The sequence below is a fragment of the Epinephelus lanceolatus genome, chromosome 2, assembly GCF_041903045.1.
Source record: "Epinephelus lanceolatus isolate andai-2023 chromosome 2, ASM4190304v1, whole genome shotgun sequence".
In the NCBI taxonomy this organism is placed as follows: Eukaryota; Metazoa; Chordata; class Actinopteri; order Perciformes; family Serranidae; genus Epinephelus; species Epinephelus lanceolatus.
This window is the reverse complement of record NC_135735.1, coordinates 40769638-40784302: the sequence shown is the minus strand read 5'-3', so window position 1 is coordinate 40784302 and position 14665 is coordinate 40769638. Positions and strand designations below refer to the sequence as shown.

The 14665-nt window shown below is 39.1% G+C and overlaps 1 protein-coding gene across 2 annotated transcripts in view; it reads left to right on the top strand.

The window, feature by feature from the left end:
- The window catches only part of abcc12 (ATP-binding cassette, sub-family C (CFTR/MRP), member 12), a 32783-nt gene that overhangs the window by 5153 nt on the left and 12965 nt on the right, over positions 1-14665 (top strand). For both annotated transcript variants that reach the window (XM_033626329.2, XM_033626335.2), the window contains exons 5-16: positions 131-278; positions 1711-1947; positions 4018-4191; positions 4724-4871; positions 5973-6121; positions 6522-6629; positions 7905-8132; positions 8216-8287; positions 8532-8656; positions 11800-11872; positions 12906-13109; positions 13451-13585. In XM_033626329.2, the coding sequence (XP_033482220.1) occupies positions 131-278; positions 1711-1947; positions 4018-4191; positions 4724-4871; positions 5973-6121; positions 6522-6629; positions 7905-8132; positions 8216-8287; positions 8532-8656; positions 11800-11872; positions 12906-13109; positions 13451-13585 (1801 nt within the window). The remainder of the gene's footprint in view (positions 1-130; positions 279-1710; positions 1948-4017; positions 4192-4723; positions 4872-5972; positions 6122-6521; positions 6630-7904; positions 8133-8215; positions 8288-8531; positions 8657-11799; positions 11873-12905; positions 13110-13450; positions 13586-14665) is intronic.

The window sequence follows — 14665 nt, the reverse complement described above, 5'->3', positions numbered from 1 at the left end:
TCATATCTGCAAGGAATCATGAAAATGCTAGGAAATTAAACAACAGTGACTGTGTGTTGTGCATTTCATGAGTGTTAATGGTTAACCTCAGTGATACATTGACATGGCTGATTTCATGCATTGTGCACAGGCTCCTCAGGCTCTGGGAGGAAGAAGTGGCAAAGGTGGGCCTGGAGAAGGCCTCTCTGCTTCGAGTGATCCTTCGCTTTCAAAGAACCAGACTGATTTTGTCTACCTTTGTTGGTGTCTTTGCCATGGCGTCAATGTTTATAGGCCCGGTAATTGTGTTTGATTACAATAAAAAGTACCTGTGCTTCCCCTATTGGCCACATCCAGTGGCCTTCCCTGAAGTTATTCCCAATATCACATTCATTGTAAGTGCAGTAGAAGAAGTATTCATATCTTTTTCTTAAAGGGACAGTTCACCTCAAAATCCAAAATATAAATTTTTCCTCTTACCTGTAGTGCTATTTATCAGTCTAGATTGTTTTGATGTGAGTTGTTGAGTGTTGGAGATAGTGGCTGTAGACATGTACGTCTTCTCTCGAATATAATTAAACTAGACAACGCACACAAAGCACCAAAAATGCATTTGCAAACTTAACAACAGTGTCTTTTTCCAGAAATCGTGACCCTGTTTCTCAAGATAATACACAAACCTTGTTGTGCAGTTTCATGCAAGAACTATTTTCTTTGTACCAAAAACTTTGACTGAAACGTTGACGAATAAATAAAGCAGAGTAAAAGTGAGTGCAGGAGTCATCTTTTCTTTAAAAGTACAAGTCCAAGGGGATTAACTCCCAGCACCAAAAAAAACAACCAGTGAGAATGTGCATGTTAATTGAACTTTGAATACCAAACTATACCTGCCAGCCATATCACCATGCAGAAGGAAGCATGCATCTACTTATGAATGAGAGGCTCCTGCTTTTCACAGCACAAGATGTAAACATTAATGACGTCCTCCTCAACTGAGCTGTAATGTCAGAAAGCTCAGTGGTGCCAGATGAGCTAGCAGTAGTTGCACGCTTCCTTCTTCTTTGTGATACAGATGGCATTGAGTTCTCAAATATATATATTTTTTTGGCGCTTTGAGCACCAAAACCTGAGTGTCATCAAGTTCCATGATATTCCAGAGAAAGCAGACATCTCCAACATTCTGCAACTCACTATAAAACAATATAGATTTGATAAATAGCACTACAGGTAAGAGGAAAAATATGTATTTTTGGTTTTGGGTTGGACTGTCCCTTTAAGTATAACTACAAGTAAAGTATAACATTGTAAAAATACTCCACTACATGTCCTACTTTTGTGACTGATAAAATGAATGGTTGTTAGGGCTGGGTGATATATAGAATCTAATATCATGATATTTTTGATCAGAATACCGCCATACCAATATTGCTTTCACGAGATGTTCACACAATGAGATTTTTGACCAATAATCACCAGTAATGTGGATATGATGACTAATTGGGTAAAGGCAAATAATAGAACAGCTACAACAGTCTGATAAGTTCATAAAATTACATTACTGTAATGCAGCTTTTAAAACCAGAAAAAGACACTTATTAAACACTTATTACCATGTATTATATACCATATATAACCAATGTAATTGATCTATAAAATTGATATATTGCCCAGCCTTATTGGTTTCTTAATGTTTGACGCTCTTTACAAGTTCAATCTTCTCTGTCCTCTCAGGCTGTTGTGGTCTATGAGATCCTAAAATATGTTGAAGACCCGGAGAAGTCCACAGTATACTATGGTGTCGGTCTGGCCTTTGCTTTGTTCACCTCAGAGTTCTCCAAAGCCTTCCTAATATCCTTGATGTGGGCGCTGAACCTGCGCACTGCAGTCAGAATGAAGGGTGCCTACTCCTTGGTGGCCTTTCAGAAAGTCATCTCTCTGCGGGTGCACAGCGGCATCTCAATGGGAGAGGTAAAGACCACATTATATAGACAGTGTTGGGGGGTGGTGAACTACATGCAGTTTCACTACATTTTGCAGTAGCTTGCTGGTCGTTGAACTACATTCATGTTTGCATAGTGATTCAAATGACTTTTTCCCCTATATTTTATGAAGTTATTTATCGTAACTATAAAAAACTTTGTGCCATAAAAGGAAATTAATTTTTTACATATATATATATATATGTATATATATATATATATATATATATACATATATATATATATATGTATATTTCTTTGACCTCATAGATATTCATTATAGCTAAATGATAAAAAATTTTTAGGGAAGTTGTTGCATGTTGTTTTAGAGTAATCCTGCTTGGTGCATCTCCCACTTGGACTCTAGAGTCTGAAGGCAGGTGTCTGACTCATGGACACTGTATACAAAACCAGAGCTCACTCTCTCTGCACCTTCTCATGAAAAGTGGGGCATTCTATTTTTTTGGTTTAAGTGGACACTTTTTGCAATAAACTCAATTGGCTGATATTTTTTGCTGGCATGTGACTTATATTTATATTATATTTTGTTATAATATCAAATCACATGTACATTGTCATTTTGATCATATTTTACAAAGTAGTTTGAACCACTTTCTTAAGTTGCTGGTAGCTTTGCAAGTTTAACTTCTTCCATTGTAAAGTGATTAGTAGATGCTAAGTTGTGGGGGAAGAAACATGGTGAGGACATGCCTTAAAATGACTCAAAGTTCACAAGATTCCAAATGCCGATTTCCTGGTGGAAGGTCTTGTTTTTTGTGCAGGGGCATAGCACCACATTCTGGGCCCTATGCATACGCAGTCTCTGTGGGCCCCCTGCCCTTCCTCTGTTGATCCATAGCCCCTCTTCCCCTGCAGGAACTTTTCTCATTTACCGGGGCTTTTGAAAAACCTCCGCACATTTCCACCGAAATTACCCGGGTAAAAAAATTTCGCTCAACCCCAGATTTACCCTGGAAAAAGTACCTAGTAGGGGGGTAGGACTTTTCAGATTACCCGGAATTCTTGAGGGGCGGGGCTGTTTGCTGAAGAATACTGATCGGTGGAGCACGCAGCCTTCCGCAATTCCTGGTACGGGTAGCCGCTGCAAGCTTTATTTCATTTCTACAGGCTTTGTGTTGTGATTGAGGATGGGTACCGAAACCCGGTACTGAATTAACCCTGGGGCTAAATTATCAAAGACTGTAGTATTGATAAGCGCTAACGGTATCGGTTCTTTTGTGCAGGCGCTGAACTCCTCCACACACACACACACACACACACATACACATACATCGATGCAGTGCGGTAACCGGTGAACAGCTGAGCGGCCATGGTGTAACGAAATTAAGATAACTCGAAAATGACTTGAGTTGACAGCAGCTACACTTGTTACTGTAAGTGACATTAAAGCTTAGCGAGGAAGAAGCCAATACCTCTGTCCACAGTCTCTCATCCACTGTCACTAACATTGTGTCTTACACAAGGACAGCACGCTAGTTCAGCTGATAGTGAATTGTTACTAATAAACTCAAATGACAGCTGTCTGTATGTAGACTAACTTAGTTTGACACTTATCTTAAAATACTTTTAAACTTAGCTGCTGGCTGAGACAAACAGCCCAACTCTCTACACCAGCACATAACCAGCCAAGCTGGCGGAGCCAAATACAGGGCACAGGCCGAATCATCTATGTCATCACACTAATTTAAATACATTTCTCAGAACTTTGAGGTGCTGTGGAAACGCAAACCACACAGATTACCAGGAATTATTTTACCCAGGTAAACAAATTCCTGGTAATAAAAGTTCCTGGAAATGTTGGTGGAAAAGGGGCTCATGGCTCTCTTAATGTTTTTTGTTTGTTTGTTTGTTTGTTTTGTACTTTTTTTCAGTTTGCTTTCTGTCCCTTTCCTTTTTTTATTTTTGTTTTTGGAACCTCGATTTCCCTTTCTTCAGCAAAGACATAACAGTGTATGCTGGTGTGTTATATGAGACATTTTTGCATAATGGGCTTCTTAAATAATGCCTTTCTCTTTCTCTCCACTTCTCTCCCCTCCAGATGATTACTGTTTTGACCAACGATGGTCACCGATTATTTGAGGCAATAATATTTGGGAGCTTCACGCTGTCTAGCCCAGTGGTCTTCATTGTGTGTATTATCTATGCCTGTTACATTCTGGGCTACACCGCACTGACTGGAGTCGCCACCTATATCATCTTCATCCCCATACAGGTCTGTACATTAGAAACTGCACATTTACAGTAGTTTGAAAACAAACATATTTTCATGAACAGGATAAAAGACAGGCAGATTTTCCTGTAGGGGCAAAACACAGTCAGAGGGGGTACTGCAATTATCAAAAGTCATAAACAAATATGGTCAAAAAGAATGAATATGAATCATTCATATAGATCATTATTTATGTGTAGTGTGTGGACCGGTCTAAATCATTACAGATTTATTATATCGTGTTTGTGTGTTGTTTTTTCCATGGTATGTGGAATTTAGGAAATGACTATAGCTCATTTAAAACATGTTACAACTGCAGATTGTAGTAGTTACAAGGGCAATATTTGCTTGATTGTGGTTATCAATCCTCTTATGTCTTACCTTATTTTTCTGTGGTTTAATTGGCTATGATTTGTAGCCAATGAATAATTCAGCCACAAGAAAAACCCTAAATTGATTATGTTTGGTCATCTTCTACTGGTTTTCCATTCCATAACTAATATTAATAATGTTTTGGTTTTTTTTTTGCTTTCAGTTTTTCTTGGCCAAGCTCATTAACATGTTCAGATGGAAAGCCATATTAGTAACAGACAACCGTGTTCGCACAATGAACGAGATTCTCAGCAGCATCAAACTCATCAAGATGTACGCCTGGGAAGAATCCTTTGAGAAGACGATCACAGGTATGAACTCAGGCTGCTGCACGTTATCTTTGTCTTGTCCACTTTGAGTAAACACAAAGCCAATCTTAAAAGATGCGTGTGCTTTCCATGTTTCATGGTCCAAAAAGTTGGGATTTGAAAAGAAATTGTGTGTACCTTTACAGAAATCTGGAGATGGTTGAAATGGGAGACACATATTAGGAAGTACTTTAGTTGTAACAGTATGTGGCAGATTTTTTTTTTTTTTTTTTTTTTGGATGAAAAAAAAATCACCCCAGTGAACACATTGCCATGCTTTTCAAGGCTGGAGATGAGGCTGCAGCTGCCACATACTCTCCACCCTCCATGCCACCTCACCCATATAGGAAGGGTCTTCCTTTCTATATGAACATCTATGGGATGCACAACAAGTATCTAGGGGTGAGCTCTGATGTGCCCTTGCCTCCACCAGTCCATGCTCTTTGGGGTGTGCTTCTAATAATTTAGCTTCATATCTTAGCACTTTACATTACAGACATCGTCCTACTTGTTGAACCCACTGCATTATAAATTGCTGCAGCCGTCAGCCTCTCTGACTTTTGTTGCTTTGTGAGACCTCTGATGGAGCTACAAATTTAAATGCAATGAAGACCACAAGCCGAAATGTTTTGCTGGAGTTTTACTTCTTTCGACTTTTTTCCTTCTCTATGCATCTTGGAAGGGGATGTTGTGCTGGAAATCTCTATACCTATCCACAAATGTAAATATTTAGCCCACTTCACCTCCACCTTGCTCTCAAACATCTATGTTGATATTCATAATGTAATTCTTGTGAACATTTATGGTCCATTGCAGCAGGCAGGACAAGGGACTCGTCCATGTGTGCACTGATGTATTTTGTGTGTGTGTAAACTTTTGGAATTGACTCCACACAGCTCTGATGTTCACACATTTAAATGCTTTTCTAAATATCTTGTGTGTCTTCTAGGTGCTTTTGAGCAAATAACGTTTCCCCAGTTGTTACACTGGAGGTGCTCAGTGGGAAGATCTGGGCTGACATGTGATTACACTAGGAGAAGTAAAGGTAGTAAAAAAACCTCAAAAAACCCAGCCTCTTAATGTGTGTTGTTGTCTCTCTAATAGAGTTAAGGAAAGCTGAGAAGAAAGAGCTGAGGAAGGTCAGTTACATTCAGAATGCCAATGTCAGCATCAGCACCATCATCCCCACCATCGCCACCGTTCTCACCTTCATTCTACACACTTTGTTGGGTTTAAAGCTCAACTCATCTGATGTGAGTACCACAGCAGTGCAGTGCATACAGTACAACAACCTCTGCCAACATGCTCACCGTGTGATTTACGTGGTTAATAAAGGTGCACTGAAGAAAAGGACAGAGAGAATTTTGTGAGTAGTTAAACAGAACAAAAAGCTTTGTCCGATTACAGCCATGAATGTGTCTAAGACATAAAATACATATGTGTTTAGATGATTATCTTTTAGTTTTTGTCACCACTTAATCATGATGAACGCACATTTTTCTTTTGTATGTTTCTGCTCACACTAACCCAGAGCAGACTACAGACAAGTGCTGGCCACTAGACCACAGATTGTGGTCCATTTAAGGCAAATATATGTCCTTTTCAGTGTTGTATAGTGTGAAGTCTTTGAGCATCATTCTTTGTTATTACCAGGCTTTTACCACCATCGCCATCTTCAACGCCATGAGGTTCTGCCTGGCTCTACTGCCCTTGTCTGTGAAGGCCCTGGCTGAGGCTGCTGTGTCACTAGCACGACTGAGGGTAAACTCTTTATGTGTCCTACTCAGCAGTTATGGCAATGGTTATTAGTAATAGTAGAAGTATTCATTACTACTCTGATCTTACATAATGTTATTTTGCTGTGATGTCATTCAGCAGTACAAACTGCCTTATTTTTCATTTTATTACCTTCAGAATAAAATGTTTGCATTGTACGTTTATGCAAACGGATATGGATATGTTACATTTGTACGTTTCATACATATTATATCAACGTTTCTAAAGTGACGTAGTTCGCATCACATGTATGAGCTGAGTTTCTCATCAAGTGGAGGAGGGGATGATGGATGGTGTGACACCTAGGTAACATGGCAATCAGTAAACCATTGTTTGAGACCAACAAACAACTAAAGTGTAGTGTTTTTTTTTTTAACTTCAACTTAAAAAAAAGTCCAGGCTGGACTTCTGCAACTCCCTCTACTCAGGTATTACTCAGACCACCATCTCCCATCTCCAACTAGTCCAAAACGCTGCCGCCCAGTTATTTAACAAGAACAAAGAAGCGAGACCACATCACTCCCATTCTTGCATCATTACAGTGGCTCCCCGTTCATTTCAGGATACACTTCAAAATTCTTCTGATTGTTTATAAATCCCTCCATGGTCTCGCCCCTTCATATATCTCAGAAAATCTCACCCCTTACACCACCACCAGAACCCTCAGATCCTCAGACCGTGGTATGTTGGCTGTGCCACGTTCACAGAAAACAAAGGCCGGGGACCGGGCCTTTTCTGTTGAAGCCCCTCGGCTCTGGAACAGCCTGCCAGAAGCCATTAGAAAGGCTGATTCTGTTGAGGCTTTAAAGAAGCACCTTAAGACCCCTTTTTACTCTTTGGCTTTTAATAGCGTTTAATCTGTTTTTATTTTCATCTGATCACCCTGGGTTTTATTAACTTTTATTTCTAATCTTTGATAAATTGATGTTGGTTTGTATTGATGTTGGTCTGTATTTTACATGTCTTTATGCCTATGTGTATATGACATGTTGCCTGTGAAGCACTTTGGTGCAAATGCTCTTTGCTTTTTAAGGTGCTATATAAATGAAATAAACTTGAAACTTGAAGTTGAAAACTTTATTCTGGCGACTGTGTTGAATGCTACTTTTCCATCATTGTGTTTCCTTCTTTTTTCTTCAGTATTTGAAGGCATTTTGCCAGAATCCATTCTATTTATCACTGTTGTGGATCTCATTTGCAATGAAAATCTTAATTTTAAAATGTGGAAAAGCTTGTAAATGCAATGTTTGGCTGTTTCAGAAAATATTGCTGATCCAGAATCCGGATTCCTACCTGATCCACAAAGACAGTGACTCAGCTATAGTAATGAAAAATGCTACATTCTCCTGGACCAAACCAGACAGCCAGCCAGACTCTGCCCCCAGCTCAGCCAATGGGGTGAAGGGACACAAAGTGGAGGAGATGTCTCAGAATGGGGAGACTGAAACCTTGCCAACCCTGAGAAACATCTCCTTTACGCTTCCTAAGGTATGCTTTACCACTGATTAGGGTGAATGAGGTGAAGTAAATAGGGTTAAAGATAAACCTTTACTCTGTGTTATCTCCTGAAGGGCAAACTGCTTGGTGTCTGCGGGAATGTGGGGAGTGGAAAGACATCACTGATTTCCAGTATTTTGGAACAGGTTGTTCTCTCATTTGTCTTTTTTGTCCTTCATTCTCTTTTACAATATCTGGAACTCCCTGATTCTATGTCTGAAATTTTTATTGGCTGTTAATTTTTACTTTTTTTTTACTGTCCACCACTCTTGATTTGTTTTGCAACTGTTACATGAAATCATGTCTTACTGACATTGTGTTACCTTTAAACCAGATTAAGTGCTGCTGTCTAACACACAGCTAACAAATGTGCTCATTTTTATATTTTAGATGCACCTTCTGCAGGGCTCCCTCACAGCTGATGGGACATTTGCCTACGTTTCTCAGCAGGCCTGGATATTCCACGGAACTGTTCAAGAAAACATCCTGATGGGGGAACCTTTTGACCAGCTCAAGTACATAATCACTTAACCCACATAAATTGTAACAGCAGACCTTTGAGTGTGGAAACAATAGGATGTATTATCAACAATGTTAATATGTTGCCACTGTTGCTCCTTACTGCAGTTATAGAGATAATTAGAGCAAGGTTAAACATAGGTCTTATGTAATTGATGGCCTTTATTCTCGTGCATGACCAATGTTTAACTAGGAGAAAGTTCCTCTTTTCTCTAGGAGTTAACATATTGCAAGGTAGTCCAACAAAGAGCAGAAGTCATCTCTGCCTGAAAGGATTATCATTGGGAAACCACTCCAGGCTGTCAGAGCTGGTGTTACAGCCCAGTATGTGTTTGGGGTAAGGGAAGCAACATAAAACCAAACAATGAAGTGAATAAGGCAAGCTGCCGTTTATTCATACACAAAATAAACAATACAAGCTACGCTTTTGTAAAAAGCGGCACACAAAAAGAAAACGCACTCACAGGCTCAGCAACACAACCCGGAAATCGGGCTTCACAGAAGGAGCCTCGGCGGTGAATTACATTTAAGTATAACAAACTCAGGGAAGGGCGGCGGGTGACGGCAAACCATAAAACAATTAAAACAAAACTCTGACCTGTCACCAGCAAAATAAACACCCTAACTAACTGTGGTGGAAGGCCACCCAGAATAACAAAACTAAAACATAGGCTATCTGCTCTACCACTTACCTGTCAAACAAAACAACACTCAAACCGACACCCATAAAGCTAATGTACCATACATCAAACAATCTACGTGTGAGTGTAAAGGATATGTGGCTAGGCTACAAAACTAAATCCTAAAGCCCATAGATTCCCAAATACAACAACAACGAACAGATTATAGCCGCTGAACACACAAACGGAGCGAGGCGGACCGCTCAGGTTAAATCACAGCCGCCATTGCGCTTGACTCCGCGCAGCTTTTAAAGGTTCAGACGAGGGGCCGGTGAAGCGGTGATTGGCCGGAACTGATGACGACAACGAGGGGGCCAGCCGACCAGCAAGCGAGGGAACACTGAACAGCAGCAGAGGAGAGTGGGCTGGAGGCGTGGTCCGCCGGGGATTCCCTCCAGAAGAGCAGACAATTAGACACACACATAAATGATTGACAACACACACACACACACACACACACACACACACACACACATAAATGATCTTTGAAGGGAGCTGGATCTTACGGCTCAGTCCCTTCTGAGAGCTGCTCAAACGACACTTGGACAATGTTAGACCTGGATCAGATTCAAATTTAAACATCCCACCAATGTTATTTCATGTTGCATGTGTGTTTAATATAAAATCTTAAACAATGTAAACATCAAACACTATATGCAACCTGTTCTCAGTCCCAGGTCGTCATATACTGATGCTTTGTCACACCCCTTAGTGTCTCAGAGCAAAAATATAACGGCCTGCAATTCAAGCAACATAGCAATATTAGTTGAAACCACTCTTAAACAGATTAAGCAAGTTGTGCATACAGGATTAGCATAGCCTCTTTTTGATATACTTTATTGACCTTGATTATGAGATAGATATCTCCCTTTTTGAGGAGTAATTTTTATAAGGAAAATGATTTAATGTGACTAAAATGCACCAGTAACAAATTGAAAAGAATGAGGTAAGCTGTTGTATATTTTTTAAATGAATTAATTTTTTGTTTAAATAGGCCAACAATTAAAGCGCAGCCCAGTGGTAGGCCATCTAAAAGAACCATAGGTAATATTTTAAAAAGATTCTGCTTAGTTAACCACCATAATCTTAAAATTGGAATTATTCTCCTCCTTTTTGGTCTAATGTTACTTTAACCCTCTGAAAAATTAAATCCTGAGATTATAATGAATCTGTTGATACAAACGTTTTAGCTTACTGGCTAAATATCGCTTCAAAGTTGAACTGTTTGTACCACAAGAGGCAATAATATATTTTAGTAGCGTATTCATGAGCTCACCTTGTCTCATGTCTGCATGACCTTTTGGTTGTAAAATTTCATCACTTCATTATTTCATCCTAGTAGACATTTGTGTGATTTTTTGTCATAATTATCATATGAATTAATGAGTTATGGCCAAAAACATGTTTTGTGAGGTCACAGTGACCCTGACCTCTGACCACCAAATTCTAATCAGTTTATTCTTGTGTTCAAGTGAATGTTGCACCAAATTCCCTCAAGGCCTTCTTGAAATAGACAGGCACAAGGTCACAGTGACCCCGACCTTTGACCACCAAATTCTAATCAGTTCTTCCTTGAGTCCAACTGTACATTTGTGCCAAATTTGAAAAAAAAATCCCTAAAGGTGTTCTTGAGATATCATGTTCACAAGAATGAAACAGATAAGGTCACAGTGACCTTGACCATTGACATATGACCACAAAAACCCAATTAGTTCATTGCTGTGTCCAAGTGGATGTTTGTGCCAAATTTGAAGAAATTCCCTGAAGGCGTTCTTGAGATATGGTGTTCACGAGAATGGGACAGACAGAAGGACAGACAAGAATATGACAAAAATATGATGCCTGTGGCCACGGCCATCACCAGCACAAAGGCTTAAACAAAAGAAAAAATGAAGAACATCTCTCAAAGGTAGATAGGTAGGCATGAGGTAGATACTGTAGGGAGGGTCAACATGCTCTACTACCTTGACAGTGTTTTCTGACACTGCCCACAGAAATGCTGAATATCTGAGTCTGGTATTTTCTTATCGACTGTCTTTTATGTGTTTCGTCTGTGGTGCTGCAGAAACAATCATTGTCAATGTGTCTATTAATATGCAGTAAACTAATGACTAATACCTAGTGGATGAGAGTTCCAAAATTAAATAAGTACCCTACAGTAGCTATCAGCAATAGTAACCACTGCCTATGATTACAGCATGTGTTAGTATTAAATATGTTAGGATTCATAAGACACTGCAAACAAAGTCTTTCTGAAGACAGAATGGTATTTTTTAAATATCTCCTGATGTATTTGAAACAGACATTTTTTTTCCGAAATGACACATTTAATTTATGTTGCTTTTACTGTTAAGTAAACTTAATTAAATAATCAAATCGTGACTTCAAAATGGCTCTTTTGAATACACTATACATGGCTGTCCCTTGACCTTAACACAGTTCATTGTCTCACTCCACAGATACAACAGAGTGATGGATGTGTGTAGCCTTAGAGCTGACCTGAAAATCCTCCCATATGGTGATCAAACCGAGGTAGGAGCTCTCTGCTGTGCTCTCAACTGTTCAAACTCAATGTTTTTTTTATGCTATTAATTTTTTTATGACAAGCATTAGTTTTAACACTAACACTCCATGATGTGAGAACACATGGATTTATAAAATTTAAACAATTCACTGCTTAGAAGGACCACAAGCCTGTCACTGGTCTGCAGCTCTTAGCTGAGTCTAGTTTGAATGTCTTTCCTCATATAACCTAAGCATTCTCAGTTCAGGGAGAAACAGATTTGAGATAAGGCTTTAGATAAGTAATTGTAGTGATACTACAAATAACTTGACTGGTACAGTTGAATTAATGTTAATACTCTAAGTTGGTTTTCAAAGCATGCATGTTGTGTTCACATAATATTCAGAGGCTTTACTAACTTTTTCCTTAGGCTGGATAAAAACCACCAAATATTTAGTCCAGCATCGCTTTGTCGTGGCTAAAATGACTCCATTACAAAGTGGTCTCTAGTTTGTTTGTTTTTTTCTACTAAAGACACAGTGTACTCACTTTTTAAATATTAGTTGGAACAATCAGTAATTCATGTAGCGTCTCTTTCTTTGGGCAGTTTTATCTTGTATTTTTGTTAGATTTAGCATAATCTTTTCACTTCATTTCAAACACAGCTACAACTACAAACTTAGCCAATTATGTCACTGTACAGTGTGTCCTATTTAGACATTGCCATGAAAATATAACTAAAACTAGATTTTAAGGGAGACTGAACAATCATCTAATTTGCAAAGTACAGTTAGTTTACCAAAAACAGCATATTGTGTCATATAAATCATAGTATCTGACTCAACCAATTAGGTTGAAAACCAGATTTATTGATTTAGGCATGTTGAGTCTGGCATATTCAAATTGCGACTCACTTTGGGATCAAGTCCAAGTCTGAGGAAGCTTTGAGCACTTCGCTACCTTTAATAAATTTACATTGTTGTAAAACTGAAAAGTGGATTCTGTGGTCTACCGCACCTTGTCGCCAGTGTTCTTCTTAGCTTTCTGCTGTTTTGTTGGCAGATTGGAGAGCGAGGGCTGAATCTGTCAGGAGGGCAGAAGCAGAGGATCAGCCTGGCCAGAGCAGTCTACTCCAATAAGGACATCTTCCTCCTTGATGATCCGCTGTCTGCTGTCGATGCCCATGTGGGGAAACACATTTTTGAAGAATGCATTAAGAAGGAGCTCCAGGGAAAATCTGTCATATTGGTTACACACCAGCTCCAGGTGGGAAAATAGACACAGTTTTGCTCTTTAGCGGACAGTTAATCCTAAATAGCTTATTATTAAGCATGGAATTTCTCAGTAACATTTGTATACTTGTTTCCACTTATAGTATATTCGACAGCATCCTGTTATGGTAAACCCCAAAGTAAAAGCAAATCACATGCCAAGAAGTGGTGTCTAATGGCTGCCACTACTATTTTCTTAACATGAACTGTGAGCAGTGTCGTAAACCACTCTACTTAAGATATGTGCACATGCTGTTTAGATTATGATGGTTAGACCTCTGGCCACAGTGCTGGGATGGTTTTGTTGACATGGTTGTCCTTCCTTGTGTCTGTCAGTATCTGGAGTTCTGTGATGACATTTTGGTTTTGGAGGATGGTGAGGTGCTGGAGACTGGAAACCACCAAAACCTGATGAAAGCCAACGGACGCTACGCTCAGCTCATCAGCAACTACCAGATGGAAGAGTCCAATGTAAAAAAAAAAAAAAAAAAAAACTGCAGTAAAAAAAATCTGAGTTAATGCTCCACTATTATGTGACTTTCCTTATTGTTTTATTGCTGTGAAACCTTTTCACCAGTTCTTTATTGTTTTACTGTCAAAACAATAAACTGCCATGTTAGTTGTAAACCAAAAATTGAGAGATGTCAAAGGTTTACAGAGGGCAGGGACATGTTTTCAACAAGGGCACAAGATAAAATGTAACCTAAGTATTTCTTTCCACCTGAATCCTATTTTCCCGCATTTTTGTGTTTAAGTAACTAATGAGAACAACAGTTTTTGAAACTGGTCCACTATTGCACAAGAGTGCTGCAGCCAGCAGCAGCTGAAGCCACCCACAACCCTGCAGGCAACAAAGCACTGTAAATTTATGTCCACTGAAAGTGTTTGTTTTTGCTACTGACGGACTGAAATTGTTAATATAAGTGTCGAACATTATGGAAAGGATCCCTACAGGGACAGACATTTTTTGAAAGCGCAGGATCCTTTTTTTTTTAAGTAGTAACAGCCCAGAAATTGCCATCGCCAAACACACCAGACTACATTTAAATAAACTGTAATTTTAGCATTAATAGAGCCAGCATATTTACACATCTAACTGGGTGAATTCAGGGTTTATTTCTACCAAACAAGAGTTGGTGATTGTTGGAACAGTGAAAAGACAAATCAAGGTTGTTGAGTTTTGTTTGTTTTTTGTCGATTTTGAATGAAGTGTATTTCGAGATTGTATAATCACTGTTTATTTGAATAGAGTCTGGTGGGTATGGTAATGGCGATTTTGGGGCTGTTTCTGGTTAGACAAAAAGGATCTTACTCTTTAAAAAAAAAAAGGTTGACCTCTGTTTGGATCCCTTTCATAATGTTGTGAGACACTTATATAAATAATCTGATCATGTCAGTGGCAAAAACAAGGACTTTCAGTGCACATAAATTGACAGTGCTCAATTGCCCACAGAGATTACATTGCAGCCAGTTTCACCACTGCTGGCTGCAGGGCTTTTCCCAATCCTGGACCAATTTAGAAAATTGTTGAACTGATTATATACAAAAACA